We start from the raw sequence: 21,942 nt of genomic DNA on the forward strand, positions 1-21,942 counted from the left end.
ATAACTCCATAGTAATCGCATACCCGATGACCTGTCTTCACTTTGTGAAACATGTTTTTTATGATGATGCAGGAAAACGTTATGAGCGAATTTCCTGGGTTATTTAGTGAAATTAGTTCATCTTCATGGCATATCATGGCATATGAAATGCCGCAGAATAATATTTTTGGTTTCCCAGCATTCATTTTCTCTCCCTAAATTATGCCATTCGTCATACACTCATTACAAAGACAGTCAATTTTGAACCAATTCCAATTGCCTCTAATTTCTAACTGAAATGATACAGGATGCACATTTTTCATCTCCTTGTCATCGGCTGGCTGTGTAATTCTATGGAAATGTCTGGCACTAGAAGAACAAATATGAAGTCAACATAATACATATTTTTAGCTAAAGTTTGCATTTCCCATGAAGTCACAGAAGTTAAGTAAGTTACAGATGTTCAGTCTTCAAAATCTGTCCGTCTGTTATATTCAATGCATTAGATTTAGTTTTTTGTTTCGTTTTTTTAATTGTACTTTGTCAAGCTGTTTCATTTGGATAACAGAGGCACATTCCAATAAAAAGAGTAACATGATAGCACAACAAATTAAAATGATTATTTAAAGAAGTTTATATACAAAGCAAGCAACCCGCATAGGCTGCAGCATTGATATGTTGTGAGCTTCTCCCTAATCAAGTTGTAAGTACAACAGAATTATTCTACATTCATCACGGACACCTAAGCTGTCACTGCTGTTTAATGAGTATCAATTAAGCAGTTTCAACAGCTCAGCACATACTGTACAGGCAAACAAGACATAAAATGCACGCCAATAAGGGAGCAGGGTTTAAAACCAGAACAGTTATCTTACTGTATAGGTTAGGGGATTTGGGTTACGGGAAGCAACTGCTCTGTGTTTTTGTAATAAGACGACACTTACACTTAATAATACTACACCCGCACGCTCGCACGCACGTGCGCACGCTCGCACGCATGCACACACACACTGACACACACACACACACACACACACACACACACACACACTACACACACTATGTTCATAACACAGACCTATTCACTTTTTGTACTTGTGGTTAGAGGTTAAACACATTTACATATTTATATTTTATTCTAACACTTTTCATACACTATGAACTGTTTATTCATGGCGGCTGCTGGTTAGTTCATCCACCCAACAATAATATTCACTTAACATAAGCATAAAGTCCAAGAATATTTAGATAGCATACTATCTGAAATGTTAATTAGTCAAACCTATTTACTCATGCACTTTTAGTCGTATCAGAGCAAGACATTTGATAGAAGAATGGGAGGTGTCAATAAACCATTTAATAATTTCAGGCATTTTTGCCAATATTACATTATACAGTAAACACTTCCGTCATATCCAAATACCTCTAATCTAGAATCATATCAGTTCATGATTATTAATAACAAGCCTTATACACATTTCTGTACTGTATGTATATTCTAAACCCTTTCCACTCAAGTTTACCTGCCTAACGTCAACTTTCAAATACATTACAGAATCAATCTAAAGAGCCCTCCAATATGCATGCTGACCGGCTGAAATATGTCACCTCAATCAGTGTTTTATTGACATATCCGTCACCAAGAGGGTTGGTAAACAATTTACGTATAATACATTAATTGTACAGGGAGCCAAAAAGAGTTGGCTTCTCTTTGAATTAATTGTGATACATATATTGGAGCAACTGTGTGCATTCCATTTGCTAACATCCTGTTTCCTGTGGCTCGTTCATAAAACATCAAAGATTATTAAAGACTCATTAAAGGTAATGTGTAATGTGGTTTTTCATAACAAAAAGCCACAAAGAGCTATGCTAGCTAACAATTAATTTAATGGAAATAATAGACATGCAACTTTTTACAAATGCAAAATCATCCATCCATCCAGCCATCCATCCATCCATCCATCCATCCATCCATCTATCTTCAACAGCTTATCCGTAGTCGGGTCGCGGGGGCAACAGCTCCACCAGAGAGCTCCTGACTTCCCTCTCCAGAACAACATTAACTTCCTCCTTGGGGGATCCCGAGGCGTTCCAAGGCCAGTGAGTCGATGTAATCCCTCCATCTGATCCTTGGTCTGCCCCGGGGGTCTCCTCCCAGTGGGACGTGCCTCGAGGACCTCCTAAGGAGACACTCGAGAGGCATCCTAACCAGATGCCCGAACCACCCAAGCTGCTAGCTGCTTTCCAGGCGAATGCAAAATAATTCTTGATGTATCTCAGTGCTTTTAACCTAAACATTGTATAGCTGCTTTGACACATACTGTGATTAATTGAATATCAGAACAAAACTGTCAAATACATTTAACCCATTTTGGGCGGGAACCCCTTTTGGTGTTGTAAACATTATGTTATAATTTAGCTATTGAAAAATAGCAGATCTACAAGCTCACAGCGCGACACCGAGTGGCGCTCTACGAGCTTGTAGGTCTGCTATTTTTGAAATCTTTGAATATATATTCTTTCAGAGCAAACGTTTTTTTTATTTCGACGTCACGCCTAAATGGATTAATTGTAGGTCAACATTCTCCCTACACATGTTGCTCTATCGTGGGCATGGCTTGCAGCTCATGACATTCCTCTGACTGAAGCACTCTATTGATTACATAATGTCTTAGAATTGTCCACTGTTAGTTAGATATGAGGGCTGTGGAACAACCATGATATATTAAAATCATAATAAAACACTTTGGTGTTTTAGACTTCAAATGTCAATGAATTCACTGGGGTCCTAGGGAGGTATTCCTCCAATTATGACCTGTGCCCGTCGGCCACCAGCCTATTTGGGAACGATGCAAGTTGGGAACCTAGTTTGCAATTCCCTTTGTCATCATCATAGCACATGTTTTACCCGTCTGTCTGTGTCCCATACAGAGATCTCTGTATCTGTCTGTCTGTCTGTGTCTGAAGAGTGCAAGCTGACTGTGAAAAGTGGACTGGTTAAGTAATCAAATGACAGGTGTGGAGTTGTCATGGCAATCAATTGGCTGAGGCAGAGGCTGGAAATGCTACAGGTGAGGGGACTTAGGCTCATTAGGTCCACTGGCAGAGCCTGACCACAGCCTTTTGTGGCGTCCCTGGACAACTGTGTATCCCACCGACTAGGCCGGGCCTGTTGAAACTCCTGTTGAAACTCCTGCTTGTAACCGAGGAAAACGGTGATCAGATTTTACGTCCCATAGCTGGTGGTGACGAGGCGTTGCCACAGCAACAGGACCAATGTTAAAAGATGTCGTGGTGGCGCGCAACCATTAAGTATACGTTGGGGACCTGGCTGTAGCAAAAAATAATTAATCAACAACAACGAGGGACTGCTTAAGCTTCAAATGCAACAAAAGAGTTTGGAGATACTATCATTATTTTTTGACTGGATGGTTAATTAATCAACGACTTTTACTGATTTATGCCTGAAACAATTTTTTTATTCATTGCTTTTCACACACACTCCTAGGCTTTTGATTTGATCTAATAGGAGGTGCATGTGCAAGCATTATCTTAGCGGCGTGTGATTGAATTGAGGCAAGTCTAAAAGCCTCCGTTTGACCTCCACGTAGAGAGAACGGCGAGCACGGGGCAGCAGGGTCAACGGAGAGACGGTGGAACGTTGACTAGATTCATCAAATTAGGTCCGATGTAATTGCGCCGCACGACAACTCATAAAACACGTCGACTATAAAACTGTCGGCGACCCGTCAGCCTCATGCTAAATGAAGTTACAGGAGGTGCAAGGTTCACAACTTCATGCAGTGTTACAGTGGTGTCCATGAGTACTTCCTATACAGTCATATAATAACCTCACCGTGGCTAGCCATTGAATTTGAGATGGCTTCACGTGAGTGAAAAAAGTTAAGTCTAAATAATGTACAATACTTAACCACTGTAAACCCTCATAGCCAAAATGTGATGCGTTGTGAATATTGTGAAAGGAAGCAATATGGTTGAAAGCGGTTATAGGACTTTTAAACCCCATTTTTAATTCCTGTCTACATTTTCTTTGTTTACATAGAAATAAATGGATAGTATAGAACAGACATTTCCATTCATAGTGACGCTGTGCTCCTGTATCATATACGGAAGAGGAAGCAATGGGGTGTCTGAGAATGCATTTGTTCAATATGAAGATGCGTTGGCCATATGTTTTCCATAGCAACATCCTATGGATGGATATCATCGGGTCCCCCAGCAAAGTAGAGTGCATGTGAACACACAAACAGCTGGGTGCACGGTTAATTAGCCATTATTAATGATGTAATTATTATTACAACTATGGTTGTTTAAGTGACTTCCTTTGAATAGTGATAGGGTCCAGTTGTTCCCTCTGAATGTATCAGTAGCCTACTACTACTGTCGTATTGGTAATTATTTCCACAACCAATGTCTGTTCTTGGTGACAGCTAACATTATGCGGTACATATTAGTGGTAAAGATGATTGGACACAGCTGTCAAATGATTACAGCTGCATCCACAAACAATGTATATGAATATATGGTCTATTCTAAATCACTGTTAATATCTCAGCTTCCTTTACAATTTGGTCAACAGTAAGAAACTTTGTGTTAAATATAACTCTGCAAAGAGTCAAACTCAAGAGCTGCAATTAACGCATTTTTTTAAAGCAAATTTTAGAAAAGTGACCCGTTCGAGGCTAACGGAGCGCGCAGTGTGAAGGCAGTTTACCTTTGTAATTGTTACAGATCACACCATTAGCACAATATTGTCATAGCTCCTGCTCCTGCAGTCAGTCGCTGCTGAGGGTTAATTTGCATAATAAATCTTAATTGAAGCTCATTAAGGATTTGATAAGAGGCAAATCAGGTACACCGTGAATAACTTAAGATTAATGTTTTCTCTGTGTTTTGGTCCTCTCATATTCAGGAACAATTTTACATTTTGATTCCTTGGGTTTGTCGAGGCATACATTAGCAAGCTGCTAATGTAAACTTTTTTTTAATCATTCTATAATTTGTGTTTTATCAAAGCAAATTAAATTAACGTACAAATTAACTGTATATACATCAATGAATGTATATACACTGAAAAAGGGTAGGTCTACATTGTAATTTAGTCCCCAACGTGCTCTTGAGTCAAGTTTTCCCATGACCTTTACATTGGTCTGCAACAGTGAAATCACTCAAATCTGAATTCAATGTTTGTAATGTTTTAGAACCTGTTTTTTCACTCTGAACTATATGGCTTGACTGCTATCAGTATGGGTAGGGTAACCTCTTTCATAATAAGCATGTGAGCAATGCCCCAATCAGCCAATACAGAAGAGATTGTTTTGAACTGCCTATAATCGTATGCTCAGCATTATAGCATATAGGTCCGGTGACTAACTATACACTTATTGTAGATCAATTCTTGTCAGATGGATGCCCTTATTTATGTTTGTGCATATCCTCTTTACTGTGTAGGCTAGGCCTATACGTACATACAAAGAAATTACGTATACGTAATTGACGAAGATGACGATTACTAACTAGAGTGTAGTGGGAATGCTTATTTTGTTCTTACCTTGCATGTGAGCTGCGGGGGAACTTTACCTTAAACATGCTTCCTCTGTGTAATCAATACCTGGACCACTGTGTTATTATATTAACTGCAAGCTTCCCTCCATTTTTATCCTCTAAAGTCCTTTACAAATGAACTACCCAAGCTATTCAGTCTCCTCCCCCATTTGGCTCTGTAAATCATTATATCTGTAGGGACCTGGACAAAATACCGTAACATAATTTCTTTTGTACTTGGGATGTCTAGCAGAAATAATGAGTTTTAGTCTGCTTGCAATAAACTCTCCCAATATTCTAGTTATTGTCAGACTTAATGAGGAGGAGGGAAAAAAATCACAACAAGAAATAGACCCAGCTTTTCTGCAGCGATGATCACATGGAAACATTATCCACATGAATCACGCACAACGGCGTATCAAATTGTGTCATTTGCCTGGAAACTAGTGCAGGTCTCAGAGGGAAGGCAAGGTGAATGAGCGGTTGCTGTAGAGAGGTGCAACGCTGCACAGGCACTTGCCTTGAGACCAATCATAACAGCCTCCTTTTTTTTCCACACAGCAGAGCGAAGAGAGCGGAGGAGAGAGATCACTGTGCTGGAGGGCACAGGAGTCTTGGTTCTTATCACCTAGACAGTGCACCACCCTGTCTGCCTCTCACACAAACAAAAGCCTTCCCAAACTATTAGCTATCCACACCTGTCACCGCGCTGGCATGCGGGTAGAAAATGCAATGAGATCACACCCAGAAACCACCTGATATGACTTTCTTTTTTTGTTTTACTGCTATATAAGAAATATTACTGCGCAGAGAAAGAAAACGAGCTGATGAGGAGAAACTTCAGGAAAAAAGAGGAGCACCGTCCACACACATACCTGTATCTCTGTGGGGAGTTTTTTTTACAAGCCAGAAAATTGCAAGCATTGCAACAAAATGTAAGTATTTGGTATGGTGTGCTCATAAAGTGCACAGAAATGTCACGGCTGGATCTGATAACACTGTTATTGTCATCGTTGACATCAACTGGAAAAGATTTAGAGAGAACGGCAAAGCTTTTTATCAACCAGTGGTGGCCGTTGCTGATAAAAATCACTGGTAATTATTGGACCTTATTCAGCTGGGCACAAATTTACAACTGAAAATCAGGTAGGAATTAGGAAAACTGAGGTACTGACCAACAACCCCACTGACCAGCATGTTCTTTTCTTTCTTTCTTTTTTTCTTTTGGTTGTGGGGGTGGGGTGGGGGTGCGGGGTGGGGGGGGTGGGGGTTGAGGGTTACGGCCAAATTAACCTCTAATGTTCAGTGTTCACTCATATTTATTGTTCAAGTATAAAATTTAGCTGAATTTCATTGTTTTGTTCTGCAAACGTTCATATTAGAAGATATCTAAACGGTAAAGGTATGCAGCAGGCCTATTGGTTAGTTTGCAGTAGATCATATCGTGTTCTGTAAGTAATGTTTGGTAACAGGTTCGACTATGCTCCAGAACATTTATTGTAACCAACTCCCATGTGCAGACAAGCTATAAGTTCATCATTCAGCAAATAAAATAAATCAAGTATGAAAATTACCAAAGTGTGCAAACAATTGTTCTTACAAAACTACAATCACGTTTAAGGTCAAAAGGACTTTCCCCCCCTTTTTATCATCAATTGTTGTGGCTTGACTGCTTTGCTTTGCAATGTATGCCTACAGTAAATCAATACATCAGCAACATGGAGTAAAGTTATACTAAAATCATGTGCTGCCTCCATGATAAAGATGACCAGTATGCACCACAATCATCATTATCATTGTATCCATATCCCCCCATTATTCAAATTATGGGGGGAAATTATGACGGAGGGTTATACAATTCCATAAGGGCAGTGCAGTGATAAAACAAAGGGACAAGGTAATCTGTTATGGAAACTAGGACACCCTTGAATATGATGCACTTTTCCTTTGAGCCTTTGTCATTCAAATTGAACTTCCTTTTTTTCTTTTTCACCTAAACTGGATAAACAACATCTGCCTTGATCGTAGGATGTTTCCAGAACAAACCACTTAGGAGGAATTTCTGCTAGCCAATTCCCACAAGCTGCTGTCAGTCACTAGCTGGCACTGCAACACTTAATGCCTTTGTCTGTTCTCCAATTTATCTTGTTAACAGCAAATTGGGCTAACGGTTTGAGGCACGGAGCTATTGTAAAAAGAAAAAAAAAAAAAAAAACAGTAGGAGAAAATACTTCCACTGCCGCAAAATGACATATGGCCCCTTCACTCAGCAATGTATCTCATGCACTTATAGGGCTTTAGGTTTGCACTCTATAAAGGTGAAATGTACATAATGTTACATACTGATACTAGGTTCCTATCCCTGTGATATGCTCTGTATGATAATATCCAATGGTTTTGCTGCATCCTATAACATAGAATATAGTAATTGTCATTTTAAATTACCATACACTAAATCAAATACAATTGGCCTTTACTTGTGTCTATAGTCTCAAGCTTACAAATATGCCTATTAATAATACAATTCCCCCAGGAGTGAAGAAGATACCCTGGATACCAAAATGTCCTCTGAATTAATGCTTTGAGCTGAGGATGGTCTTATTTATTTATTTTACAATATCTTGCCAAAATAGCATTTCCACTGAGAGGGACACTGCATCTTTAAGAGCCCCACAGAAAAAAGAAAGCTATTCCTTTGCATCTTCCGCGGTCTTATTTCAATATTCCTCTCTCCTTGTTCCCCCTCCACACATCATTAAACATATTATTATAACATGACTGTCAGCCTGCGTCTCTCTTCGCTCCATTCTTGCTCTGCCAGGTAATCAATTTGTCGTCACTCTCTGTAACCCCAGTAAAGTCATCAAGTGAAATGAGTTACAGCTGCAAAGAGCCTTCAAGAATACAGAAGAGGAGGAAAAAAAAGGAAACGAGAAAAATGACAACACAGGCCCAGGAATATTCCACCGCTTGATAGCACATCCCAGGTCTTGAAGATGAAATATTAATGCACAATTTGTTTATCTGCAGGCCCACATCTCTCCAGTGCCGAGCTGTTAATTTTCTATCGGCGCACAGACAACGGATCAGTCAGTCATGAACTCTTCACAGCCATTACCGGGAGACATTTTGATTAAGTATTCCTAATGTAGTGGATAGGAAAGAATGAAAACACTCTGCCTGCCAACTTTTGATTGACCATTAAGCCACTGATGAATGTGCCTGTCAAAGAGGAGACAATTACCTCAACAATGAAGAAACTCTTCTGGAAGGCTTATTTCTCTATAGGGCTGACACATTTACCAGAGTACAGGCGAGAGCAGCTGAGAGCGTGTAAAGGGATCACTTAGGCATCTTCTCAAAAGTTCTCTGAATAATAGTGGGGGGCATTGTTTTTACAAAGAAGGGGGCTTTTTCGAGACGGAAATGTGGGAAAAAATATATTTTGTGTGCGCAACTCTATAGGGATAAGTGTGTGAGTGTGTGTGTCCGTGCACTAACAGTGTGCCTGGTTGATAAGGGTCCTCGGTATCTTACAGCCTGAGTTATACTTGATTGTGCGCTGTGCTGCGCACGGGAAACGCAGGCGATTTACAAGCTCCCAATTTGTTGCACTGTGATGTCATTGTGAGCTTGTAGATCAGCTATTCTCAGTGCCACGACACTGGCACTCAACTCCGTGTACATCACCCTTAAGCGCGTACGAAGAGCCGCCATTATTGGCAGAGAACAATCACCATCTGGTTGCTGCATCCGCACCCATAATAAAGACTGATAACTTCTCCATGTACCACAACCAAGTACCGTAATTGCATCCTCATACACTAAAACACCCTTGATCAATCTAGTTTTAATCTACCAACTTCATCAAAATAAGCCACCGTTTTGGAAACATTATTGAATGATAAATAACAGATTCCTTGACACTGTTGTGTGTGTTTAAGGAGAATACCTCTGTGACCTTATATATTATGTCTTAAGAAAACTGTGTTGGCGTTCAATTTATAGACACAAACAGTGGGATGTTTAGATTTTTTGCCGTCTATTGAAGATGGAGCACTGCCAACTTCCTTCAAATATTTATGTTGTGTCTGATGTATGTCAATAACTGTTATGTTAGTGTACTGTAGACCCACCTACAGTATACAGTAAAAGGCAGCAAGACAAAATAAAATACTGCATGCACCTACACACACGCACGCACACACAGACCCGCACGCACACAGACACACACACACACACACACACACACACAGTCACACACACAGACAGACAGACAGACACACGCACACACACACACTCACACACACACCAAACAAACAAATGATAACTCAATCCAGTGTTAATTTAGGCCCATATACTGTACATTTCAGACAACATCATATAGGCTACTCACTGTATAGGTATTTAGTGGGCTGAAAAGCATCAATGATGATTTTAACCCTATAGCGTCTGTCTGATGTTGTGTTTTTAAATACATAACTGCTATTCTTTTTCCATGAGACTCCACTCAAGTCATTGCAGTAGCCTAACAGACTATCCAATGCAAGAAAGTTATGTCAAAGTGTGTGTGTGTGTGTGTGTGTGTGTGTGTGTGTGTGTGTGTGTGTGTGCGCGTGTGTGTGCGCGCGTGTGTGTGTGCGCGCGTGTGTGCGCGCGCGTGTCCGTCAGAGTGGATGGATAGCATGAGAGTGAGTGTAACCCATTCCCCATTTGTCTACGAGATATTTAGAGTTCACACGGAGTTCATCTGTTTCAGATACTGCAACCAAATCATTTAGCGCCACTCTGATTCATTCTCTGCGAGATAGTGAGTCAAAAGATGTCATCTCGTCTTACTGTAAAATGAGCACTTAACTTTTTTTAGATAATAACAAAAAAAGAAATACACATGATATTGTAACTATGTCTATAGCATCTTTGTTCGCCTATTAATATTGCTAGCTTTTTTATTAAATTTTTCTTCTAAACAAACCAGTAAACGTGAAACTTTTCGGTCGTGTATAGCTTCATTCTAGGACGGTGATCTTCTATGTCAGCGTAAAATATGCTGCGCTTTGAAGAATTAGCAGCATGTCCGATGCCTATCGCTCCGTTCTATATTATATTGTATAAAAACAATTCCGATTCATGTCAATGTCAACTAACATAAAAACATGAATTCATCTATTTATTTTATGTGTTTATTGTATCCATTTGAAACTCAATTTGGTTACATTTGGGCTACTCTCAGAGTTAGGAGGAGGATGTTAAGAGACCGCTACCGTTTGGGAAAGGTGCATAAAAGTCCGATCCTTACCCGCAGCCCGTCTCGGAGCTTCTTGCTTCCTCCGTGGCATTTCTGAACTCGTAGTTCACTACTACTGTGCCCAGGTGAATGTGGTCTGAGGTCTATGATAGTCCATGCATAGAGAGAGAGAGAGAGACAGAGACAGAGAGAGCCTTTATGTTGGTTTCTGGGCACTTCTTCTGTGTGTCTCTCTCTCTCACTAAAAATCCAGTTAACAAGAAACGTTATCAAGCTGATGTCAATAAAAGCGGCTTGTTTCTTCTTTTCTTTCACCTTCCTCCTCTTCTCACGGGGGCGAATCGTCTTTCTTCTTCCTCTTCACCTTCCGTTTTTGTCCATCAAAGAAGCCATATGGAAAGAGAGAAAACGTGAAAGACGTGTGTCAGTCAGTCAGCTTTTCGACGTGGAGGATGATGAGGAAACGCGTCAAACGTCTGTTACAATGGTATTATTGCACTAACACGGTGCAGGCAGGGTGAGGCGATGCCAGCAAACATCGATCCATATAGAACAAACTGAACATTAAAAACTCCTCCCTCCTCGCCTGGACTTGATGATGGCAGCGAGACATTTGTTACACTAGATAACCATGAGTTTATTAAAGGAACAGGGGCCAGGCAAACGGCACGGTGCTGCTTCGGGTGGAATATAAACCGAATAGAGCCGAGGCTTGCCGAGCATAGCCGATCTGCAAGCTCACAACCGCGTCGCGCGATCGGCTGTTTTGCGAGTCCCCTGATTAAAAAAAAAAAAAAAAGTTTTATGAAAGCGTTTAGCAATATATTGTCCTTGGCTCTTGCACTGCGTCTGCCTAATGTGTAACACACAGGCCTAACATTCAATTTGGCTTTTGCTCATTGAAGAGATGTAGGCTGTACTATTAGGCTTGTAGCCGATTGTGTGGATTGATTGATTGATTTATTGATTCTATTGAGTCTAAACTAAAAGGATATCACCGGAAAAAAGTCAAATCATCACTTTTCTCCACATTTCACTGTGTAGGCCTACTACTAGCTAATATTTTCCAGTTTGAATTCTGAATTGTTTGACTTACCAATTTGTATTTATTTTGAAAGACACTTTGAAAACGAATCTCTAAACTGTTGAAATACTTTATGTGATGTAGGAATATCACTTTGTTACTTCTGTTGCTCCTCCAAAACATATAGCCATATACGGTATACATTTGTTCTAATTACACATAGGCTACTACACCTGATGCAAAGTTCCATTATCTACAAAAATGTGATTTTACTGTCCGAATAATCACACAATCACGTCTCTTTTTTGTTATAGGTTACTTTCTGCATCTTTGTTTGTTTCCATTGTCAAAATTGTCTTTAATATGATTCTTTTTAGTTACTGTACCTGATTACAGACACACCTGTATCAATTAGGCCTATACACAAAAGCAATGTTTCTCTTTAGTTGTCATAGACGGGTACAGGCCTCTCTCGCCCTCTCTTTAAAAGCCTCTCATGACCTCATCAAATTCAAAGTTTAGGATGATGGATGAATTCATTTCGGAGAGACAACGCCCCTCAAGAGATCCTGGCTTGGCCCCGGCATTACAAATGGCACCCTGATAATATTCCATCACCCTATTTTGTGTCTGTCAGTCATTTTGGCAACAATAACCAAAGACCTCCCCTGAACTGCACCTGAACCCACGTTGTGATCAATCACGGGCTCAGATCCGGCCCAAGTCATACCTGTCTGACAGCTTTTAACACCTCATGTGTACACAAGCATGTGCATGAGCGCGTGTGTGTGCGTGTGTGCATGCGTGTGTTAGTATGTGCTGACAGGTTGTACACTACAGCGCCCACCACCAGCCCTCACCTCAGCTTATCTCTACCAGTATATGGCCGCGCTCTACCGCTGCCGCTCGGCTCAGACCATGACAACCGCTCCGATTTCATCTCCACACAGTAAACTCCTCGGTGTTCATTTCACTCCGAGAGTATAACCAAATGATGCATGGACCCTTTAGGTTATTTTCGTTATATATTTGTACAGTCTCAGACTCAGACTCAGTGTGTGTGTGTGTGTGTGTGTGTGTGTGTGTGTGTGTGTGTGTGTGTGTGTGTGTGTGTGTGTGCGTGTGCGTGTGTGTGTGTGTGTGTGCACGTGTGCGTGCGCATGGGGGTTTTCAGTGAGGGCGTTTTTGAGTGTGATGTGCATTTCTAACTAGTGTGTACATTCATGCATCAGTGTCAATGGGAGATACTCACGCGCAGATGGTGGAATTTCTCATCCTCTATAAGACTCAATGAGTGTTTTCTTCTCTCACATGGATGCGCAACTGTTACCTGCATGGCTGTGTGAGGACTTTCTAATAGCTCATAAGTTGTCATAACACAAAGAGGTTTCACTCAAGTGTTATCCACAATCACATTGTGTTGTTGGTTATTATAGGAGTCCAAGCTGAAAGGGCTGGAAAGACTATTGTTTGCGTGCAAATTCTTCTTTTTCCTTCTGCAGCGGATTTGCGAACTCCGTGCTGGGCGTGCACGCATCCGCCTGGGTGGCGGCAGACTGCGGGGCGAGCGCTGGTGCTTTGGCATGGGGCGGGTCAGATCCACATTATGGAATGAAATATGCACTGGCCATATATGGAGCGTACGTGTCCTTGAGTGTACAGGGTTTGATGAGGTCAGATCAACATATGGAACGGCAGAACAGGTCAGTTCCATATATGGAGATCTAAGGGTGGCAGTGTCTTGATTGTAACAGGGTTTGATGAGGTCTGGCCATATATGGAGCTATGTCCTGAGTGTACAGGGTCTTATGAGGTCAGATCAACATAACGGAATCAGAACAGGTCAGCTTCATACAGTATATGGAGATCTAAAGCCCTAACCACACCAAAGGGTCACCATGCAACTCCTTGGGTCCAAACGGTTGCAAGGAGTTAACGCTAAAACCGTCTCGACCCTTTGGTGTGGTTTGGGCCATTGAATTCCATGCGTTGAATCACTATAGGGACGACGTGCGTCAACGTGCAACAGTACATATCACACCGCAGGGACAACGCTAAAACCGCCTCTACCCTTTGGTGTGGTTTAGGGCTTTAGAGTGGCAGCGGGGACAGAGTCTTGACTGTACAGGGTTTGATGAGGGCCCAGGTAGGGCCGGGCCTTCATTTTCAGGCCTGTTGAGAACTCTAGTTTTCGCCGGCTGTCGAGCGCGGCTGCACTAATAACTTTGGGGCAGGTGTCTAGAGTTTGAATGGACAGGTATCAGTCAAAAGGGAGACATCGGAGAGGAAGGACAGATGGGGGTGGATCAACATAGGTAATGTCAGAACAGGTCAGCTCCATATATGGAGATCTAAGGGTTTGAGGTCAAATGTGGAGTTGCTGTCCGGCTCCATATATGCAGATCTATAGGTGATGAACCAGTCTTCTCCATGTATGACTATCCATGGTTTGATGAGGTCAGTGTCGTGATCTTCATATATGGAGACGGCCAGCGTGTTACAAGGCGTGACGGACAGACAGTCATATATGGAGCGTGTTACAAGGCGTGACGGACAGACAGTCGTATATGGAGCGTGTTACAAGGCGTGACGGACAGACAGTCATATATGGAGCGTGTTACAAGGCGTGACGGATAGACAGTCATATATGGAGCGTGTACAAGGCGTGACGGACAGACAGTCATATATGGAGCGTGTTACAAGGCGTGATGGACAGACAGTCATATATGGAGCTTGTTACAAGGCGTGACGGACAGGCGGTCATATATGGAGCGTGTTACAAGGCGTGACGGATAGACAGTCATATATGGAGCTTGTTACAAGGCGTGACGGACAGACAGTCATATATGGAGCGTGTTACAAGGCGTGACGGACAGACAGTCATATATGGAGCGTGTTACAAGGCGTGACGGATAGACAGTCATATATGGAGCTTGTTACAAGGCGTGACGGACAGGCGGTCATATATGGTGGCGTTACGTTACACGAGGCGTGAGGGACTGACTGCCATATATGGTCACGTGACGGACGGAACGACGGACGGACTGACAGGTTTAGCAGGTTTTCATAGTAATCTGTGACCTACAATCGCAAAAAAAGCCTGTGTGCTTTCATGTCAAAAGTTCCCAAAAGTCCAAACCCCATCTCTTTCCGTCAAACAAAATCACACCTGCGTGAACTGAGCGGTGCAACTATACATTTATTGTTATAGTTACTGTTCATGTGCTCAACATCCAGACCCCCAGGAATGCGCCCAGGGCTCGTACTGTAGTGTACTCTGTGCCACTAGCTGTCCGCACTCGGACATACAGACATACACAGAGACAGACATATACACACATAGCTGCGTCTATAGGAGCGTTTATGCAGCGCTCCAAAACGTAACGTGGCCTTCACAAGGCCTTTTGAATAATCATGAATCATGATTTCATTCACCTGCATGATTCCCATATCTCAATGTTCCTCCACGCTCAGCTGTTTCTCATTATATAAGACAGGACTGATGTTACTCTGTTCTGAATCTAATTCCAGACGACCGGCCGGACAGTGCATTACAAACTGATGTTTATTGTTTGTCTAGCCAGGTAGGCACTCATCAATATTATACAATTGAGCTGGTAACTGTCAAATAGGTCTTCTACATGTATTCTAACTAAACTACATGTATTCTAATAAAATAACATTTTCGTGGCATGTCAAGCATGTCAACCTAGACGTAATTTGGCCCTTGGGGAAAACTAATTGGGGAACCCTGCAACAGAGAATCATTCCATTTGTTGTTCTGAGCACCAACGAGCTGGCCGGATGTATGGAGAACCGGGATGACCACATGGAAGCGATGATGGAAGGCTCGTCTGAGGACGACCTGGGGGAGCTTAATGTCGGAGTTAACATATACTTGCTTGGTTTCTCCCGATAAATCATGATACAGTATAACTGTTTATTAGTTTAACAAATTAGGCCAATCTCTAAGTCGAATCATGCAAAAAAAAACATCAACTAATCGACAAAGAGATTGGTAGTCGACTAAGACGCATTCCGATCGATTATTCGACTATTCGACTAATCGAGGTCAGCCCTAATATAGCCCTGATATATAAATATATATATCTAAAGACTAGCTGTAATAGGGATAAAGTAAAAAATCACACGTGTGAACTGAGCGGTGCACCTATATATACGTACCGTACTGTATTAGGTAGGCCTACTGTACTGTACTGCTGGCCTCTGTGTGTGTGTGTGTGTGTGTGTGTGTGTGTGTGTGTGTGTGTGTGTGTGTGACGCTGTTCAACAGTGCCATCGAGTGGTATTGCCGAGGTGTTTCAGCTGTCCGTGCTCAGACACAGACAGACACACATACACAGGGACACATATAGCTGCGTATTGGTGCGGAGGCAACGCTCAAAATTTTAATTTGAGATTAGAGAAAACGTGTGGCTGATTTGACACATTATTTTGTAAAGAACTCCTTTGCTACAACCTTTTTGAGTGGCGGTAGCCACTCCTATGCGGAGCTATGTGTTTCCCTATGTATGTATGTGTATATTGTATGCGTGTCCGAGCATGGATGCTTGTCTGAGCACGGAAAGCTGCAACACGATGTCACGCACACGCACACACACACACACACACACACACACACACACACACACACACACACGCACACCAGGGAGGAGTACAGTACAGTACAGTACAGTACAGTACAGTACAGTACAGTACAGTACAGTACAGTACAGTACAGTACAGTACAGTACCACTCACTTCAGACGGGTCTGATCTTTTTTACATTTTCGCCTACACTGACATGTTAAAAATTGGGACACCAAGATTAAAGTGGTCAAGGTACTTGCATAGAAAAATCTCTTTAATTGGTCAATTTGTAACTCAGGATTTCACAGCGTACAAGTTATTTGTGAACACACAGCTCACAACAGCTCATGACCTTTTGTGTGGACAGTACACATCAGTCAACATAATGTAGTTCCCAAAAACAAGCACAAGCACAACCTATAACACCATTTCCAATATCATTACATTAGCTAACCACATTCTATATTCATTGCGCAGTGAATACTGTAAATAGCCAATCCACAAGTTCACAAGTCATCATATTGTATATCTGCTATTCTTGCGTTTATTTGTGTGTGTGTGTGTGTGTGTGTGTGTGTGTGTGTGTGTGTGTGTGTGTGTGTGTGTGTGTGTGTGTGTGTGTGTGTGTGTGTGTGTGTGTGTGTGTGCGTGCGTGCACCTACAATATTTCATCTACAATGACGAACATGGGGACTCGAGGTTGTTTTAATGCTCAAATATTTAGTAAGATTGGCATTGCTACAATCCATGCTGCATATACAGTACAATTAAAATGCACAAGCCACGATGAAAGGAGAACAGCCAAGGGAATCCAAACCTGTTTTTCATTCAAGGCTAAAATATTATGTGAGATGGACAGACAGTGATTAAAGTCTATTTTTTATATTAGAACACCAACATATGCAAACAGTCAAGAGCAGATGCCTGAATCCAAAATGTAATACAAAACGCAGCATGGAATCTTGCAAAAGATAGAAAGAGAACAAAGAGCTTAAAGCTATTGTAAAAGTGCCCCCCCCCCCCCCCCCCCTTTCTTCAAAAGTTAAATCCTATTTATTGTTTGCTCAATAACAAGGATCTCCCCATTTATTCTCCAGCTCTTTAATGAACAATAAATACATTTTCAGGTGGGCCACCAAGGCAATTTCATCCAATAAGGAGAGAGAATATACAGAATATACTGATATATGTATACAGTACATCAGCTATAATTGTACTGTTGTAATGAGGCATTTAAGGTTTCCAGCTTTACCTATTGTCTTCATCACTTCCATTATCACTTACGTTTTCATCCTATTGCCTGTATGAGTTCTCTCATACAGACAAAATGGTTGAAAATGTTAAAATTAAAAGGTATTACTAAAGAGCTGGGGAGATGGCCAGACCCCTGAAAATGAACAAAAACCCTACGTTATAGCAATGATTATGAATATACAGCTATTTAACACTGGATTACATTTTGAAAGTGACCTACCGGGCGGCTACCAATGCTTAAAGGTCGTATTGTTTCTTATTAGAATAGTTAACCAGTTTAAAGCATTTCCAGAAAATAATAATAACTAGATAAAGTGCCCCTCGGGGCACAGGTCTCCACCAGGGCAGGTCAGGTTGTGGCCTCCTGGTGGCGCTAAAACAGGCCAATGTGAAAAGGGTGGGATATATTCCTCAGCCTAGTAGGAAAGTCTGTGAAAGATTTCGCGTAAATTGCACGCTGCGTTCATGATTTGAGGCCAATCCTGCCAACTTTAAAAGCCAATGTTAGCCAATTAGGATGGAATCTGAAATAGTGTGTAACGATTTGCAGGATTTTTGGACAGAATCTGGAGGAGTAAGTAAAAAAGTAAAAAGTCAGCCTCCTGGTGGCGCTATAACAGTCCGTTCTGGAAAATCTGGGCAGAGGTTCATCGTTGGCATCCAGGGAGTGTGTGTGCAAAGTTTGGCATAGACCGTGAGTAACGGTGCCGGAGATTAGCTGTAGCCTACACAGACGGACGGACACACACACACACGGACGGACGGACGGACGCACACACACACACACACACACACACACACACACACACACACACACACACACACACACACACACACACACACACACACACACACACACACACACACACACACACACACACACACACACACACACACACACACACACACACACACACACACACACACACACACACACACACACACACACACACACACACACACGGATGGACGGAGTGCAAAACATACTCTCTCCCCATGCCTTCAGCCTGGTGGAGACAATCAAATCAAACATAGCAATATGTGAGCTTTTAGGTTAGCTATTTTCACAATTCTGTAAATGTATTAGAGTATAAAATAGCCTAATGCTACACAATCAGACTTAAAATATTCATACAGAATATTAGTGAATTGGTCATTATACATGCAGCGTAATGATGCATTTGTCAGCATAAAACAGCGAACTACAGTATATTCCAGATTTGCGCATCATTTATTAGCACAATTGCATATGGTACCAAGCAAGTAAAAAAAAGTGCTTTGACAAGCAGGTGAGCTTGAACAAGTTTGATGTGTGCGGCTTTGTTGAAAGTGCAGTCAAAAGGAGTTTTCTGGGACTCAGCTTGTTTGCCCCAAGGGCTAAATGTAAAAGATGACAGAGATCATTGGAGATTTATTTTGGATCAGTCAGCGCTTACTCCTTATCACAGTTCTATACAGATGAATACCACTTGTGATATTGTTTCAGGAGGCTTTTATCAGTACCTGACGTGTGTCCTTGTCCTTCTTGACTTGATAGGTGGCTAATACTTCTAATCTGTTGTCTCCTAGAGTCTATTAGTGATATATTTTGTTCTCTGATATTCAGTACCGTTGTAGGCTTTGATGTAAAAAAATGAAACTTATTGGTTAAAAATTCCATTTAAGAGAAGACGGCAATTGAGGCCTTTTGAGGACATTAAAGATTCCAATAGACACATATTATTAGTTCTAAACAATATTTCCCATGAGTGTTATCATTCTCACTTCTATTGTAAAATAAGATGACATCAGGTCAAACCAATAACAACAAATTAGGCTACTAGTTTTCTTTTTCATGTGTATAATAGAATAGAAGACAAAACAGTAGTGTAAGCCATTCATATTAAATACTTAAAGTGCATGTGTTGGACACAATTTGATTGTCTGTAGGCAAGCAAAAACAACTACTAAATAGTTATATTGATTCTTTCATATGTGCTTTTTTGTGCATGTGTGCTTATGGACATAATCTACAGATGTAGGGCTAAAGTAGACGTATTATCTCAGGTAGAATGCCACTCTGACCCAGATATAACCCTGCCTGTCATGGCAAATGCATGACTTATCAGAAATAGCTTTCATATCTTTAAGAAAATGAATTTCAAACTGGGGCTGTCTGTCATTCTAAATCGTGAATAAATGGGGCATGGAGGGGGGAGGGGAGGGGGGGGGGGGGGTCGGGGACTGAGGGTGTGGTATTGTTCAACCATCTAAAAGGAGCCCTTTTAAATGCAATAATATCCATGCAAATAATCTTTCTAACATCATAGCTTGACCTATTTCCTCTCATGTAATATATCGTTAAAGCAGCCTTGTGAAATGACTTAATTATTCATGTTTGATTTCAAAATGAAGAGCGTTAAAGAACACAGCTCCACAGGAGGATTGACACACGCGATGGTGCTCTTACAAGCACACACACACACACACACACACACACACACACACACTGGGGGTACACCGGGACCTGGCTCGCTCCAAACACCACCAAAAAAAACACACCCATGACTGACTTCAGCCACTGTTTCGTGCACAAGCACATTAAAGCAAGAGTGAAGATAAATGCCCTGTCAGCGCCTTTAATGATTTATTTCTAACATTTCACTCCATTCAATAAGGTTACAATCTATGGGCAGGTAATTGTTTATACAGAAATAGAGGGCATTTTGTTTTGTTTTATTGAGCATTGAGCAGAGTGAACGCGCTAAGCTGGGAAATGGATGCACTGTCAGAGATATCAATCTACTGTGTTCTGGAGTACATTATGTTTGTTGTGAAATTCTCATTACGTATGCAACCAAAACAATATTCATATTCGCAAACAAATAATAATTTCATAATAAGAAGCACAAGCGCGCCGCAGTTCTCTGTTAAAAAATGACGCAATACATTATATCCCAAGTCTCTTGGCATTTCTTTTGGCATTTTCTTTTTTTTTAAGGTGTCCATATGGACATGTCCGCATGTGAGTATCCGATCCATGCGCACATTCGTGGCTCCCTGCTAGCATGTACTGCAGTTAGCCCATTCTGGGCTGAGGTCGATAAAATCCTTCAAAATCCTAACATTTTTCTGAAAAACCTATGTTTCTGTGTCAGTGGTGCTCAACCTTTTTCATGTCAAGGACCCCCAGAATTATCTCTATTGGGCCACGGACCCCCCATCTCAAAAAAATGTTCGCTCTGAAATATATATTCAAAAGTATAACATCATGCTTAAAAAAACACCAACATGGGTTCCCGCCCAGAATGGGTTAGGTAAGGCATCAGAGCAGCCTGTCACTTGTCCCTTGGCATTGCTTTAGTCTGTGTCGACAGAGTGTCCACCCCGGGTTTGTCAGTGTCTATTCAGACCCGACCTGTCTTGTTCAGCACATGGCAGAGGATGCTGATGGACATTTCCAGTGCTTCCTTCTCAGTGTCCATCATTCGAGCAACGGATGCATCCCTGACGCATCTTAGTTTGAGCTCCTGAAATTTGTTGACAGTTGCAGAGGGTGGTCTGTGCAGTTCTGCCACCCTCAATTACAGGAGACGTGATCCGATTCTTGACTTGAGGGATGTAGCTCTGCCTGCTGTGCATAAATGCTCAATTTGCGGTCGATCGATATCGTGCTAATAGGTTTTGAAAATTGAAAACAATGCAAATAGAAAAGATGTGTATAGGCCCTGCTGCTGAGCGATTTGGAAATTCAAAAGGAGGGGGGGGGGGGTTAAATAAATGTGGCATAAATGGCATCATTATTTAGTTATTTCAAGTTCTGAATTTGTTTCTTTCTCTACTGCCATCCAAGCTTTAGTTGATTCTCCTAATTTTCTCGGTAAGTAACTTTGATAATTAGCACTTTCCTCTGTTCCGTTGAAATATACTGTACACTATATATATTTTATAGGACATGGAATGACTCGTATAAGTCCGTTTCTAATGGAGATGGGGGGCAATCAGATAACCATTGCCTGCACCCATGCTGTCTTTCCCTCTTCTTGAAGAGGACAACTCCAGCTTTTAATAAACATGTAATAAGAAGGAAAACAGCTGGTATAGCTGCATCACAGATGGTGCCGTTCTTGGCATCTCCAAGTAACGGACCACACATACAGATGGCTCATTATTCCAGCATTTGGTTATGCATATTGCACAAAATTTTATTCCAATGCTTAACAACCAGTATAAGCAATACAGGTGTTACTATATTTTTTTCAGGTGCAGGTGCTCCCCCCCTAGCACAGCAAGCGCCGGT

General features: G+C 41.5%; 1 protein-coding gene across 1 annotated transcript in view; it reads right to left on the reverse strand.

Annotated features, from left to right (window-relative positions):
- The window catches only part of tshz2 (teashirt zinc finger homeobox 2), a 54,897-nt gene extending 43,560 nt beyond the window's left edge, over nt 1-11,337 (reverse strand). Inside the window, exon 1 of the mRNA XM_080763535.1 lies at nt 10,847-11,337. Within this exon, the coding sequence (XP_080619661.1) occupies nt 10,847-10,886 (40 nt within the window). The 5' untranslated portion in view covers nt 10,887-11,337. The remainder of the gene's footprint in view (nt 1-10,846) is intronic.
- Between the last annotated feature and the right edge of the window lie 10,605 nt (nt 11,338-21,942).

Source organism: Protomyctophum bolini (assembly GCF_963924005.1).
Source record: "Protomyctophum bolini genome assembly, chromosome: 5".
In the NCBI taxonomy this organism is placed as follows: Eukaryota; Metazoa; Chordata; class Actinopteri; order Myctophiformes; family Myctophidae; genus Protomyctophum; species Protomyctophum bolini.